General features: G+C 54.3%; 1 protein-coding gene across 3 annotated transcripts in view; it reads right to left on the minus strand.

The window, feature by feature from the left end:
* Window positions 1–15,218, minus strand: part of PTK7 (protein tyrosine kinase 7 (inactive)) — a 41,763-nt gene that overhangs the window by 995 nt on the left and 25,550 nt on the right. For 2 of the 3 annotated variants that reach the window (XM_068185979.1, XM_068185981.1), the window contains exons 2-19: window positions 11,350–11,643; window positions 10,707–10,809; window positions 9,993–10,183; window positions 9,219–9,366; window positions 8,147–8,277; window positions 7,667–7,933; window positions 7,309–7,442; window positions 6,782–6,917; window positions 6,550–6,669; window positions 6,255–6,404; window positions 5,846–5,996; window positions 5,307–5,434; window positions 4,819–5,031; window positions 1,583–1,738; window positions 1,168–1,400; window positions 538–618; window positions 306–457; window positions 53–231 (exon numbers count right to left, since the gene is read on the minus strand). In XM_068185979.1, coding sequence (XP_068042080.1) covers window positions 53–231; window positions 306–457; window positions 538–618; window positions 1,168–1,400; window positions 1,583–1,738; window positions 4,819–5,031; window positions 5,307–5,434; window positions 5,846–5,996; window positions 6,255–6,404; window positions 6,550–6,669; window positions 6,782–6,917; window positions 7,309–7,442; window positions 7,667–7,933; window positions 8,147–8,277; window positions 9,219–9,366; window positions 9,993–10,183; window positions 10,707–10,809; window positions 11,350–11,643 — 2,967 coding nt within the window. The remainder of the gene's footprint in view (window positions 1–52; window positions 232–305; window positions 458–537; window positions 619–1,167; window positions 1,401–1,582; window positions 1,739–4,818; window positions 5,032–5,306; window positions 5,435–5,845; window positions 5,997–6,254; window positions 6,405–6,549; window positions 6,670–6,781; window positions 6,918–7,308; window positions 7,443–7,666; window positions 7,934–8,146; window positions 8,278–9,218; window positions 9,367–9,992; window positions 10,184–10,706; window positions 10,810–11,349; window positions 11,644–15,218) is intronic. The other variant, XM_068185980.1, reaches the window with a different exon arrangement.

Raw genomic sequence — 15,218 nt, forward strand, 5'->3', positions numbered from 1 at the left:
TGAAAAGCAAGTAGGCTACAATTCCAGGGAGAGTACAAGGTACTCCACATACCTGCTAGGACCTCATCATCTGCCAGTGGAGTGTAGGGCATCTCCCCATGCGTGAAGACCTCCCACATGAGCACCCCAAAGGACCACACATCCGACTTAGTGGAGAACTCATCTTCCAGCACAGCCTCAGGTGGCATCCAGCGCAGTGGGATCCAGGCCTGGCGGAAATGGTAGTACTCGCTGCGGGCGGGACAGGCAGGCAGTGAAACTGGTGCCATTTCATCCCCTCCCATTCCCCTGTCAGGCTCCCTGACCTGTTGTACACGTCCTTGCTGAGGCTCAGGGACGAGACCTTGACCTGCCGCTGGGCACTGACCAGGCAATTCCTGGCTGCCAAATCCCGGTGCACGAACCTGCCATTGGAGAGGTGCTCCATGCCCAGGGCCACCTGTGTGCAGAGAGACACCTGACCCCAGAGAGCTGTCAGCACTGGCTGCCCTCCTCAGGGTCCCCAGCCCCACAGCACTTCCAAAGCTGCACCGTCACCTTATGTTTGGTAGTGAGTGGCTGTGGCTTCAGAGACTCATCTTTGCTCTTGGAGATTCTCAGAAACTGTTTCAGGTCCCCCTGGGAAACAGACAGCAATTCAGAGTCAGCACCTCTACATACTGACAAGGCTCACTGGTCCCTGCAGTGCCTGGATGTGGCAGGCCCACAGATCCTCATCTCCTGATCCATGGTTCCTGCCTGTCCTCCTGGTCCCTGTCTTGTAGGGCAAGCCAGTCTCTTGTTTCTGGGCTAAGATTAGGGCAAGTAGGCCTGAAATCTCCAGATTTTTTATGTCCCAAATTTATTTCTCTCCTACAAACTCCAGACTCCTCACATCCCTTAGCATTCACAGCCATTCTGCAGCATGGAGTCCCACAGCTTAGCTTATATAGCTGAGTCCAGGACATAAACCAGAAATTAGGAGATTGTAGAGGACAAAGTCACTTCCAGGTCTTGCAAGAGACTCCCATTCCCCTTGAGACTCCTCCAGAGGCTGGAAACAGCAGTAAGCTCAGCCTGGTCTCCTCACACCTTGGCTGCCCTGTGCTGCCAGCCCCACTTGCCACACTTGCAGGCCCCACAGCCACTGCTGCCATGTCCCTGCTCTACTGCTGGCAGGGCCCTTACCAGGTCTACGTACTCCAGGACCATGTAGTGTGGCTCTGCCTCACGGCACAGCCCCAGCAGCCGCACTACGTTGGCGTGGTTCAGCTTCCCAAACATCTCTGCCTCCCGCCGGAAGTCCAGCTGCAGCTGCTCATCCCTCGTCTGCAGGCTCTTCACCAGCACCAGCGCTTCACCCTCACCATCTTCTGCACCTTTGGCCTTGGCCAGGAACACCTCACCAAACTCCCCTCTGCCTGGAAGCGTAGACAAGCACACGGGAAGGTGGAGTGCATTAGGACAGCAGGTGTGCTTGACATTCCAGGGGCTGCAGAGCCCTCTGTACCCAGCACATCCTGTTTTCTGGCTGGGACATGCTGGGGTTTCAGCCACACGTTTCCTGCTGGAGTGGGGACAAGGCCAGGGTGGCCCAGCATACCCAGGGTTGTGATTGTCTGCAGGTTGGAACGTGGAAAGTGCATCTTGTCAGTAGCGCTGTGGCGCTTGCTGGCCCCAGAACTGCTGCCCAGGTTGGTCAAGGCCACTTCTTCCTGAATCTCTGCTGTCATCTGCCCGTTCTGCAGCAAAGCACTGCCTGCGAGGGAAGCACAAACAGCTTCAGCATCCTGCCAGGCCACACAGTGAAAGTTATGCTGGGGCTCGACCCCTCCTGGGGCTTTGACACTCCAAGCACTCCAGCCCCAGGCAGCAGAGTGGCCTGGCCTCAGTTTTTGCCCCATCTCTGGCAGCCCAGCAGCCACCCTTGAAATCAGATGCTGAGCAATGGCTTTGGTCCCAGGTCCCAGAGCCAGCCAGCCCCATCTGGCCTTGTCCATCCCACTCAGTCATCCCCAAGCAGTGGCTACATCCAAACTACCATTGACAAAACTCTGCAGGACAGCAGCAGGAGATGGGATGGGTGAGGCAGAGGTGGAGCAGATGGACACTGCTCACTATAACCCCAGTCTCTTGACACTCAAGAGACTCTCAAGTCTGACATCAGCTGCTGCAGTCTGATGTCCTGCTTACTCCTTACTCACTTCCCAGCAAGCCTTGGGAATGTCCTTGGAAGTGCTGAACCTGTAAGATCAGACCAGTCTGGATTTTAACCGGCTGGGTTAAAGCAGTGCTAGGAAGCACTGTCCTTGCAGTCAGCCCCAGCAAGCTTTCTGCACAGGAACTTCACTAGAAATTTCTCTAGCACAAACACAAGCCAGAGAACAGGACAAAACATGATTGCCTTGAGAAAGTAGAAAACCCTGCATTTTACAGGCAGCTCGTAGGGAAATGACTGCATAGATGGCAAACTTTGATTCTGAATGTGTTTACTGCTTGGATCAGACCTGGTTACTAGGAAGTGGTACTTTCTGTAAGATGAAGGCAGGAGTTGCAATTTAAAGCAGGGAACAACCCTGAGCTAGGGTCACACACACCTCTAGCATTATTCTGTACTACTCCATTTCAGCTGCTCCTGGAATAAGCACTAGGCAAACAGCCACGCAATAGGAATTTTTAAACAAAATTAAGGCAACCCAGCACGAGGTAACTCCAACAGGAGTCCCACTGCCTGTAGTTACCATCACAGGCTGTTGGATCACAGTGTGTGTACATGCCTGCTTACAATGCACGTGTGCAAGACAGGTACCAGCACATCCTGAGCAGGCCTGGCCACCATGACAGGGACCATGGCTTTGTCACAGGTGGGACTGGAGCTGTGAACACCGAGATATGTTGACTTAAGAGCCATGGCTACTGACAGCTGTCTGCTCTCACATGGTGGAGTAAGATTTGCAAAGATAAAAGCAAAAAACCACCACTTACCCTATAAATCAAAGCTGGATGCTCCTTTACTCTCCCTGTTTTTACACTCATTATCAGCAGGACTGTTTGACCCCTGTGCTGTCTGCACACATGACTAATTGTGTCTCAAGACCACAAGCTTGAAGCCAAGAGGATAACACAAGACGACCACTGCAACTGTGCCAAAAAAATCCTGAAGGCTGCAGAGTGAGTGTGCTGCCACTGAGAGACAGCACCAGCAGGCAGCAACAAGAGACACTTTTGAGAACACATATTCCCATGTTTCATAGAGCCTGGACAAGGCACTTGGTAACAAAGGGACAGGAGGCTTTGTTTATGTATCCAGAGGGGAATCAAGTGTAAGGAAGCTGCCTGATTTGCCCACCTGCCTGCAACAGACACAGGAGCATCTCCTGGAGAATCAGACACAGCCATGCTGCCCTAAAGACACTAGCACAGAAATCAGTCCCCACAGACATGAGCCTCCCCAAATGCTATGTCTGTATTCAACAATTTAAAAAAAAGCAGCACAGTCAGCCATGGATACTGAGAGCAAGCTCTCATTACAGAGGATGTGGCACACCAAGGACGTGACCTTGGAAAGTAACTGGATGCTTAGGAGTGCACTGATCCATAGGAAATCCATAGCAAAGATCCACTGCAAGTCCATTAAGAGGTTAAATCTTTCTGGATCCTGAGGACACTGGAAAAATCAGCTGGTGGTCAGTCAGGGAGTACTTGTCGGTACTTATGCGGGTGCTGAAATACTTTGGGTCACCCAGCTAATGAGGGACCACATCAAAAAGAGGCAAAGAGCCAGATCTTTGAAGATTGTGGTGAATGGAATGACTCCACTAGAGCTGACAGCAAACACAAACCACTTCTCCAGAGAGGCTATGGAAGTACCAAAACGGAGAGTAGACACCTGGGAAGCTGGGTCTGCTTGTAAGAATGAGGATGTACCTGGCAGCTAACCTGGTTCCAAATGAAGGGAATAAGAAGAGGCAAACTCTAGCAGAAAAGAAATATAATAAAGACAGGCCAAGATAAAAATCTGAGACCACCTCAGAAACAATTGAAAGAAATTCTTTCCCAGGAAGGGGATGCTGGCGAGAGCCTGCTGGCACAGGTGAGCTGCCTGTGACTTCTCCACAAAAAGATCTCCTAGTAGTAACTGATGCAGAGCACAAAGCTGCTGAGATGCTCCTGCATCCCTGCTCCTAGGAGGTTCCCCACAGCCAGACTTCTCTTCTGGAAGTTTAGCTCTGTTCAAAGTGCCAATGCAAGGAGAAAGCCAGGAGGCAAACCCAGCAGTTATGTTTTGCCAGGCCCTCACAGCAAATTGCACACGATCAGGATGCGGCTGTGAGCTGGAGAACTGGGAGAGGGAACATCTGCATTTATGGGGAGTATGAAAGGGGAGATCCAGGGAATTAGGGACAGCAAACTCAACTGCACCCCACTACTTACAAGTCCTCACTGGACATAACAGAGAGAGTTCAGTGATACATCTTCCCTTCAGCACCAGGAGCTGCTGAGCTCTGATTTGAAGAGGCCAGCAGAGTACTACTATTTCATTACATTGCAACAGGGATCCTTCCCTCCCCTGGTACATGTGATCCCATGTGCAGGTGCTGGGATGCAGGAGCAAGACATAACTCAGCAGACAGAGATGACCACAATGTGAGGCTGGGATTCAGGTTTCACACTAACTTGCTTATTTCTCACCTGGCAGCAGGTCTCTGCCACCAGCCAAAAATCAGAGTGAGAGATCATGGGTTAGGAGTTGTCCTATTCCCTGGGAGCTCCCTGCCCCTCAGCCCCTCCAGTACAGAGACAGGGGACCTGTAGTGAAGCCCTCACCCTCAGGCGTACCGGCCTCACCGTTCAGACACTCCATTTCAGGCTCCTCGCCCTCTGGGTGCTTCTTCAGCCTCTTGGCTTTTCTCCTCTTCTTACAGTAGAACATCAGCCCCAGCACAATAATAATGTAGGCAACAGCCGCCCCCACTGAGAGCCCAATGGTCTGGATCATCTTGTAGGGTGTGTGGTTGCCAGGTCCCTCATCCTCTTCTGCTGCTGGCTTGTCTGTGGGGCAGAGAACATCCAACACATGAGGGTGTGGAGGGGTTTCCCAAATCCTGCTCAGGAATGTGCTGGAGGGATGTGAAAATCCCCCAGCCCCCTACCCACTGCTCCTCACCCAGCCACAGCCCGCTGGGCACATCCCACAGCACATTCTGCTTCATTTCAATGGGAATGCTGCTGTGACTACCTGACGGGCACAACTAGGGCCAGAAGCAGGGCCTAGAACTGCCAGGGATTCCAGGAGGTCATGTCCCAACACTGGGCACCTTCCTTACCTACAACATACAGGAATGCCTCCCGGTGCTTGATGTTGCAGCTGTTGCCAGCGATGCAGGTGTATTTCCCAGAGTCCTCAGTGGTGACGTCGTAAATCACCAAGGAGCCATTGGGCATGATCTGAATCCTGCCAACCACACACACAGAGCTCTTTGCAAACACCAGAGGGCAGAGGCAGGCCTGGGGCACCTGCAGCCCCACCTCCCCAGGATGCCTCAGCCCCATGTCCCCACAGCCACCAGCTTCCATCTCTCCAGGATGCCTCAGCCCCATGTCCCCACTGCCATCAGCTTCCATCTCAGGCTGTGCAACACTTAAGAACAGATGCCTGCAGCTCAATCACAGCTTGGCAGGCTGTGGCAGAAAGGGAAAGCCTGGGGCCAGAAGAGTGCAGGTCCTGGCATGTGGAGTCAATTATGTGTCCACCAAGCTAGGAACCCAGGATTGCACCACCGGCACCCTCCTACTGGGAAGAGATGAGGGATACTTGGGAATGTCCTGCTGTGCCACGTGTCAGTTTGGAATGGAGGCTGTGTACCTGGGCAGGAGCTTGCCAGGATCCAAAATCTTGTCCTTCCCTTTCCACTGGATGTGCGGTACGGGGTCTCCCTCTGCCTGGCACTGGAACATGGCTGTGTGGCCCTGGTACACGGTTGTGGGCTCTGGCTCCAGCTTGAAGGTGACGTAAACTAAAGGCAGAGAGACCGACATGAACGCTGCCAGCTCCTGGGAATGGTGCTAAGCTCCCACAAGGGAGCACGGCCAGCACGGTGGCACAGTGGCACGTGCCCTCCCAGGCTGCATGCAAAGCACTGACAAACCAGACAGCTGAGTGCCATGGGACACAGCTTGGGGTCAGGCCAGACACTGCTTTCTCTGCCACCCAGGCAAAGCCAGTGCAAGGCCAGCACAGCAGGAAACGCCCCTGCCTGCCACAGAGCCCTCACCTGCTACCACCAGCTGCACGGTGGCACGGATCTCGCCCTGCGGCCTGTTGGAGGCGATGCAAGTGTAGTTCCCCGAGTCGCTCCTGCTCACCTTGTGGAAGGACAGGATGCCAGCATTGTGGCTGACGTGGGAAGGCAGGCTGCTCCCATCTGCAGGACACAAGAGGACGGATGCAGCAATCATGCAGGACGCACTGGGCCACACTGCTGCTTCACCCACGCTGGAGGTGGGACAACATGAAGTTCCCACAGGCTCAGGTCAGAAGCAGGCATATCACAGCCAAATCCCCCTGACCTGTCTTAGTCCACTGGATGGTGGGTTTTTCCCGACCCGTGGCTGAGCAGGACACTGTAACCTCCTTATCAAACTCCATGCACTGCAGGGGCTGAGGTGGTGGGGTGAACTTCAGCTTCTCTGCAACAGACAGAGGGGATGTTTAGGCTCCCTCCCCGCCACAGGAGACCCTGGAGCTGGAGGTATCACACCTGCACCCACAAGGGAGGGACGTGAGGCGCTGTTGCCATACCCAGCACGTGCACCCGCGCGTATCCCTCGATGCTGCCTGCCGGGGTGCTGCTCACACACTTGTACATGGTCCCATCGTACACCTCCACGTTGTTGATGCGCAGCGTCCCATTCTCCGAGATCTCAAAGCGCGAGTCCTGCCCAGAGCGGGGGAAGGAGCGGGGCAGAAATGACGCTGTCACCAGCCCTAGGATTAGCCCTCGCTTGTGGCACTGCTGACGCTCCACATGACACACCATGCTTCAGATAAACACATCCCTGCTGAGACCCACTCGGAAAACTGAGGCAAGCTGCAGGGACCTTTTTCTCACCCCTGCCCCAAAAGCACAGGGCTGACTGCCAGCCAACTGGCAAGAGACAGCCAACTGTGCACCCACACATCAGTAGGATGGAGCTAGTGCCAGGAATATGGCCAAAGTGGAGGTGACAGGGAAGCTGGGCCTAGGAACAAGGTGAGAAACAGCAGCAGCAGAGCAGGTGCCCAGCAGAAGTGCCCATGAGGGGCAGGGGCTTGCCTTGTCATCTCACCTCAGAAATGGAGACGCCGTTGCGGTACCAGGTGACGGTGGGTTTCAGGGAGGCCTTGCTGAGGCAGTGCAGGTATCCTGGCTTGCTCTCCTCCAGCTGGCTGTCCTTGGGCATCTCCACCCATTTGGGTACCGCTGGGCACGAAGGCAAGGGGTTACACGGAGCCACTCACTACCCCTCTGGCCAGCAGCAGTGCAGAACAGAACACGAGGGCAATGTGCAGCCAGCCACGGGGCCCCGCGGCTCAGCCACGAGAGGTGCCTCTCTGTATCAGTGAGGTAATGAGCCACTGCCCAGCTCACCCTAACCCCCTATCCAGCCCCTCTTCTGCTCCCACCCTTTTCAAAATGCTTCCTACTAGCCACAGTGATGCTCAGCTCCTGTTTCTTCTCTCCAGCCTTGTTGGCAGCATGGCACGTGTAGATCCCTGCATCCATCTCAGTGATACTGGTGAAAATGAGCTGCTCTGCCTCTTGGTACACCCTGCCAGCAGTGGGAACTCGTTCCTGGTTTCTCTCCCACCAGACCTGGGGTGTGGGTATGCCTTGTGGGGCGGTGCAGGACACGCGATGGCCCTGGTTTGCTGTCAACACCTTCGGGGAGAAGGGTGCCATGTCTTCAATCTCTGAGAAGAACAAGAAACCACAGGGCTCAGAGGGCAAGAACATGTAGCCAACTCACCAACACCATCATTCACACAGGAGGCACTATTTAAAGGTGAGAGCACACCAACTGTTTGCTCCCCTCATCCAGACAGCAAGGATGAGCCATTGCACGTACTGACCCACTGGAACTCTGGGACCCACTGCCCACCCTGTCACCAGCCCCAGGACCTCACCTGCCAGCCGCAGAGATGCCTTCAGCACAAGAGTTTTCCCCCTCTGCCCATGGCCGACGCACTTATAGACACCGGTGCTGCGAGCCCTCACCTGGGTGATCAGCAGGGAGCCGTTGGCAAACACGGTGGTCCTGGGCACGTGGGGAGAGGAAGGGCTCAGTGGGCATCTCTGCAGGACATGGGCCAGAGCTACAGCGCTGAGATGTCCTGCATGAGCCCGTGAAACCAAGAGGTTTGCTATGCCAAAGCTTCCCACCACACATAAACAAGGAGATGGCTGGGACACATTCTTCATGGAGGAAATGAGCTCATAGAAGTCCTTCTTGGTGAAGATCTGGCTCCCACCAGAAAATGCATCACCAAGCATGAGCCAGTTCTGGGAGCACAGAGAGCCAGCAGAAGGGGCAGGGGACACAAGGTGGCGCCCGGGGGCTGCCAGGCCAAGGGCAGCTGGCACCCAGATGGCACTGCTTGCTTTCCAGGGTGTGCAAGAGACACATCCCAGCTCCGGGATCACTGTCCCTGCTCTGCAGACTGCCCCATGCTTAGGCTGTCTGGGGCTCAGAAACACTCCTGGCTCCAGGGATCACCACGCAATTGGATATGGAAGTGCAAGAGAGCCATGGGCCCAGTGATTGCTGTGCAGATGTTGGGGGCTGGGAGGCATTCCCAAGTCTGGGGATCACCACATATTGGCATCTACTACCGGGACACATCCCTGACTGTGAATCGCCACAAGTGGGTGTCTGGAGCTTGAGCTTCCCTGGCTCCATAGAATCACCACATCTGGGGCTGAGAGACATCCACAACTGTGGGGCCATCATGCATGGGCATCTAGAACTGACAGATTTGTGTGAGGACAAACTGCCCCCTGAGTCCTGTTCAGGTAAATGCCATGCACAAGGACCAAGTCCCTGCTAAACCCAGGCCAGTCAAGCTGAGAAACCAATCCCCATGGCCACTCTGATGTTGCATGCTTGCCCTCATGTACAGACAGGGTTTGACCTCTCTCTTCTGGAACACAGTGCCCCTCTCCTCCCAGCCCTGCCCACATCACTGGGGTCCCTATTACTTGGATCTGTTGGTGACAGGGCTGTCTTCAAAAAGCCATTCCTGTGTGGGAGGGGGCACAGCTGCAAACTGGCAGTCAAACATGGCCTCTTCATTCTTGGTCACGATGAGGTCCTGCGGGACGATCACTGCCTGAGGAAAGCTCTCGTCTGCAATGGCAGAGACCACAGGAGGGTGAGAGGGACAGAAGGGCCTGTGGTGTCCCCATACCAGTGCTCTGGGAAAAGCTCAAAGAAGAGCTGGGTGCGCCATGCAAGCCCGAAGGAGGCAAACGTGCCAGTGCAGCTGGAGTCATGGACTCAGAGCCCAGGACTGCATGTGGGAGCTGCTCAGAAGGGGAAAACCCATTCTGGTCCCAGCAAGGCCCTGAGCACACTGGTTCCTAGTGAACAGATCAAAGCTGACACTGGATGGCAAAATTCCCTTGACCAGTTCCAAATACTCCTCTAATGTCGACAATTCCTGCCCTCCTTAGGTCTTGCCTCCAAAGGCCAACAGGGCATCTACCCACATGGCAATGACATTAGCAAAACCAGAAGCACCTATGGCCTCCAGGGTGATCCATTACAAGAGAAAACAGCATAAATCTGCTCCAGAAAGACACAGGGGTGAATTAACACACACAGACAGGGCTGGGCTCCAGCCTGGCTAGCATTTGTTGGATCTGTCTCTGTCCAGAGGCTTTGCACAGAGGAAAGTCACACTAGCCTGAGGTTCCCCTGCAGCAGAGGGGAGGCTGTGAGCAGGGCAGTGTGACAGCTGGGACACAACTCACCGATGACATTGAGCGTGAAGTTGTTGTGGCTGCAGACAAAGCCGACGGCACTGCGGGCACAGCAGTAGTAGAGCCCGTTGTCATCGGGGCCAGCGCTCTGCAGAGTCAGCGTCCGCTCCTTGTTGCTGACAGAGTAGGTGCTGTGGCTGTCCGGGAGGGGGCTACCATCCCGAAACCACTGCCACGTGGGGCTGCAAGACAGGGGCGAGCAGGTGACCAGGGGCACGGCACCATCAGGGCTGCCCCGAGAGCAGGTGTGCGGAGGAGACAGCCCAGAGATGGCCCATTTCCCTGGCTCTCCGTCCCCACTGCTGGCCCCGACACAGACACGAAGCCATGAGACATGCAGCCAAAGTGGACGGGACACGACTGGGAAGCGACGGAGTGACTGCAGCACACCAAGCAGCTCAGCAGCTGGACTGTGACAGCCCATCCTTACTGTGCTCCTCGCTACGCGGCTCTGGGGAAGCCATTTGCCTTCTCCCACGGCGCTCAGCCACAGGCTCAATCCTGCCTTTCGCCTTCCCTGACTCTACTGAATTCTTGCGGGAGAGAGGAGGGGAGGTGGGGGAGGAGCAGAAAGAAAAAGGTGGCGGGGGAGAGAGAGGGGGATAGAGAGAGAGAGAGAGAGAGAGAGAGAGAGAGAAGGAGAGACCACACAGCCAAGGTGCAGGGGCCCCTGGCAGGGTCCACTCCTCAGGAGGCAATCCTTACCGTGGGTGGCCATCGATGTGACACCGCAGAACCACTGTGGAGGAGGGCTGGATCTCAGCTACGCTGGCCGGCTGCTTCAGAACCACACTGCCTGTCTCAATCCCTGTGGGATCAAAGAATACCAACACAGCTGGCTCTCCAAACCTACAGAGCCCAGGTGGTGGTTATTGGTGACTCACCGATAACCAGAGGAGGCAGCAAGGGCACAAGCACGCTTAGAGATACATATGCCCTAAAGCCAGCATGGAGTAAAGAGACACCCACACTGCAGAGATCTCACTTTGCCCTGTGCAGCTGTTCTCTGAGGGTTAGGGTGAATTCTGAAAGGACCTGCAGTGTCCAGGACACACTTGCTGCAGTAATGTCCCAGTTTCATATGCACAAACAGGAAAGGCGGCAGGAGAAAGCATCTCCGACAGCCTCAGGGACACCAGAAGACACACGAGGACTACAGGGCAGGATGGACACGGCAGCTAGAGAGGAATCCTACTTGAGCACCCCCAAGCTGTCCGATTCCTGTCTGACCCACACAAGCATTAGCGATTTCCAGCCTCGGCTTCCCCCCAAGAGAATGCTTTTCCTTGTGCACCGTGGGCAGCAGCAGGCTGCGGCGTGTGCCTGGCTGCCTTCACCCCACACTCACACTTGATGTTGAAGGACGCGTTGGCTGAGCGTGCCTCCTCCCCGGTGAGCACGTTCCTTGCCAGGCACTGGAAAACCCCGGCATCCCGGTGCCGATCCACGGCAGCAAACTGGAGGTTGCTGCCTTCCTTGAAGCGCTGCTCCGTGTCCTGAACGGGAAGCCCGTTCTGCAGCCACTCAAACTCCACGTCCGCTGGCTCCTTCACCTCGCAGCGGAGGATGGCGCTGCGGCCGTGCAGGGCATCCTGGGAGTACGGCTCTTTTGTGAAAAGAATGCTTGCCTGGGTCCCCACGGCTGCAAGACAGAAAAGGCAGGGCATGTTTAGAGCAAGGGAAGGAGAAGAAGGGATCAGGTAAGCATGTGCCGCTCTCAAGGGTCTCCAGACAGTCAGAGCCATGTTAGGAGAAACAGAGCTCAAAGCACATCTGTCTAAACTAATTCAGAGTTTTAACAGATCGGTGCTCAGATGCCAGCACAGCTGCTTTAAGCCTGTCTGCAGCAATCACTGGAACAGGGGTGCCTGAGCTTGCCACAGCCAAGGAGAGCCCTCTGCTCCCTGGGGACAAGGGCATTAAGAGGGAGCTCCCATGACCTACTACTGAGTGTCACACTTCCAGCCTGAACAGAAAGGGGTCTTGCAATGTATGAGCCAGGAAGGCAGCCACCAAAACCCTGGAGAGCAAGCAGCTTCCTGGGCACTTGGACTGTTTCTTTGAGTGCTTCTTTCCTGTCTTTGTGGGATGTGTCCTAAGTTCCAGCCTTGCATCAAGATTGCCTCTGATCAGAAATACCACAGACTGTTTCTAGGTTTTCCTCAAAGTTCCTCTCCTTGGGACTATGTCTCTGACTCACCTCCACATCCCCAGCAATTACCCAGAGAAACACTGGTGTGAAACAAGGATTATCTATGTGAATAAACAAAGCAGCTGCTGGAACACAGCACAGGAGGATGCAACAGGGACACCGTAAACTTGCGCTGGTGACTCAGCCCACTTGCACGTGTAAGTGGAAACAACAAATTGCAATTGTCCTCAGGATCTGGTAGTGGCCTGAGGGGCTGGAGGCATCTCTCTACAGAGATGGAAACCCCAAAGAGCTCTCCTTGACACACTAATGCCTGCCCAAGAGCTCAGGGTCCCGGGGACAGAGCAGCCAGGGCTTCCCTGGGCAGTGCCTGGCATAACTGCTGAGGGTCCATGCTTGCACATTCCCAAATCTGGCTGCTGCCTGCCCACAGCCAGCCGAGCAGGCGCTCTACTCTGGTTACCAGCTGGAAAAGCAAGGGAAGCAAACAAAAGGCAATTCAGCACATGACGATGGCTCTTGGACTCTGTTACCAGAACCATGCTCTGCAGGGAAAGGGGCCAAGCCAGACAGATTTTGAACTTCTTAGAATGAAGATGAACAAGAACGTGGACAAAACAGTGTGCTCCCACCACTGCAAGAGAAACGGCTTCAGAAAGTGAACAAGAAAGTGGACAAGTTACAAGAACAGTATCCAAGTCCAGCTGAAAGGCAGTTCCTCTTTGGACACTCAGCCACATCCTCCTCCCTGACATTTCTATAAGAGCCTAGTGAAGGGACACAATTTGACAACACATCTCAGTCAGACAGAACTAGGGATAAGGAATCCTTTTCCGAAAGAGATGTTTTGAAGACGTGATCAAATTCCAGGAAGCCACAAGAGCCCTTCCCATGCTGGAAAGCCTTTGGAGCCTGCTACACAGCACAGGGGCCAAGGCAATACTGCTCATGGGCACTCCAGTGTCAGCCACACATTTCCTGCAGCGCTGGTCTGAGCTCCCCCACTCACAGCAGCAGCAAGGCACTGACACAGGCACTCAAACAGGTTTTCACACCTGTCCCGAACACATCAGCTAGGAGCAGGGGTTGGATTTTGCAGTGACCCTTCTGTCACTGAATTCCCAACTGAATTTCCTCTGATCCCAGAGCTGTGAACTCTGAATTTGGCTGTCCTGACTTCTACAGCAGAACAGCCACCTCCAGGCATTTCTCTGGAACCTGCTGATGGTCCCGTTTTCCTGGGTCTCATACTGAGCCAAGTCCCATCAACATGCTGTGCTCCAAGGGTCAGCAAGTCCAGTGAAGTCTCCATGGCCAGCTGCCATGCACCTCCCCTAAAGGTAGGAACTATCCATAAGTCTGTGACAGCTGTCTCATGAACCCGAGATGAACATATGCCTCAAGGTGATACAATGTGCAGGAACATGTCACATCAGATCTGTCCCAACGAGAGCACTCAGCAAGGCAGCAACCAGCCAGCCTCACTCAAATACAGCCATGTGCTCAATAGTCTAAAAGCTCCAGAACATCAGGAGCTGATCTCATGCCAGAACAGGTTGCTGGGTCAGACAGGCAGGAGGAAAGGGCAACAGAACAGTCCAATCCACTCAGGTTTGAACCTACAGGACCCAGGTCTGTTATTTCCCCCAGACAGGCCTCAGGACACCAGGTGTATGTCCATCAAACCATACCTGTATGGTAAAAAGCATGTGAAGTGGCAGGGTACACAAAGCTCATGCAGGAGATGGATTTATTCTGTTCTTGGAGTGTCAGCCTACTGGTCATGCTAGTGCTGGAGTTTGTGATGAGACACCTCTCTCTGAAGGTGCAGACCATCAGGGTATTAAGATGTCATATTTTAAATTACATGCACTTCTAACATTAAATCATCGGCATTACCAACGCAACATTGAAGAGCAACAGAGCTGCTTTCACCCCACCACTGACAGCACAACAGCACTTTACTCAGCACTGATCATCTGAGAGCTTTAGCTGCCTCATCACATGCACCCTACTGCTTCAGCATGCCCCATGTCCAGGCAGGAGGACACGGCTCTGTGGACAGAGGACATGATGGTGGTTTGGCACAAGTCCCACATGGGAAGCAGGGATTTTACGAGGTGTCAAGAAACACTGGGATCCAGCTCCCTGGTGAAACAGGAGGAATTGTTCATGTTGTTGTTTTCCATGCTGGGGAAATGGACACAACCATTTTAGCTCAAGCAAGATCCCGGTGATGAACACCTCATGAGCACAGGTGTCAATGCAAACTGGGATAAATAAATGTTAAAGTGCAGCAAGAGCCACAAACCTGTGTTTTGTTTTGACAAGGTGCCATCGGTGAACTGGCTACGTATGCTGGAAACCATTGTCCCAACCATGTAGCACATCTGGGCTGCAAGGAAAGACCAGGAGCAGCTAGATGTGGTCCAGACAGTTTCAGAGTGGAAGACATCAGAAGCCCAGAGCTGGACACAGTTTTTCACAGTAGTTCAATCCAGAGCACCAGGGCCCAGTGTTCGGAAATGGGAACTGCTGCACTTGCCTGGAACAGCTGCACAACCCTGGCCCAGGAAAAGGCTGCAGTCAGCAGGGTCCATGCATCCCCCCTCCACCTCCTGGGCTTTTGGGACAGAGGCTCAAGGAAGCTGTCTAAGGAGAGGGCTACTGCGTGGGATGCCATTATGTCGGAGTTTGGGAAAAACCTGTACAAAGCCAACAATCTCCACCTGTGCTGAATTAAGAAGAAAATGACTCTGTTCCACTCAGCAGCTGCAGGACCTCCCAGCTCTCCTGTGTGGCAGAGCCATGGCCATGTGTGGCTCAGCCACTCGAGAGAAGAGAGCAAAGGGAACCCCAGCTCACACTGGACACCTTCCCAATAGCTTCTGCTGTGGTTTCATGAGCTCATCTGGGCTGGGACACATTGCTGGGAGCTGCTGAACAAAGCAAAATGATTGCCTTAGTGAGAGTCACCTCAAAAACTATCCAGCAATGCCACATCAGCCTTAGCAAGACAGAGCCAGTGCAGAGCGCTCCCCTAGCCACACAGCTGGGCCAGCCAG

The sequence above is a fragment of the Anomalospiza imberbis genome, chromosome 3 (genome assembly GCF_031753505.1).
Source record: "Anomalospiza imberbis isolate Cuckoo-Finch-1a 21T00152 chromosome 3, ASM3175350v1, whole genome shotgun sequence".
Taxonomy (NCBI): domain Eukaryota; kingdom Metazoa; phylum Chordata; class Aves; order Passeriformes; family Viduidae; genus Anomalospiza; species Anomalospiza imberbis.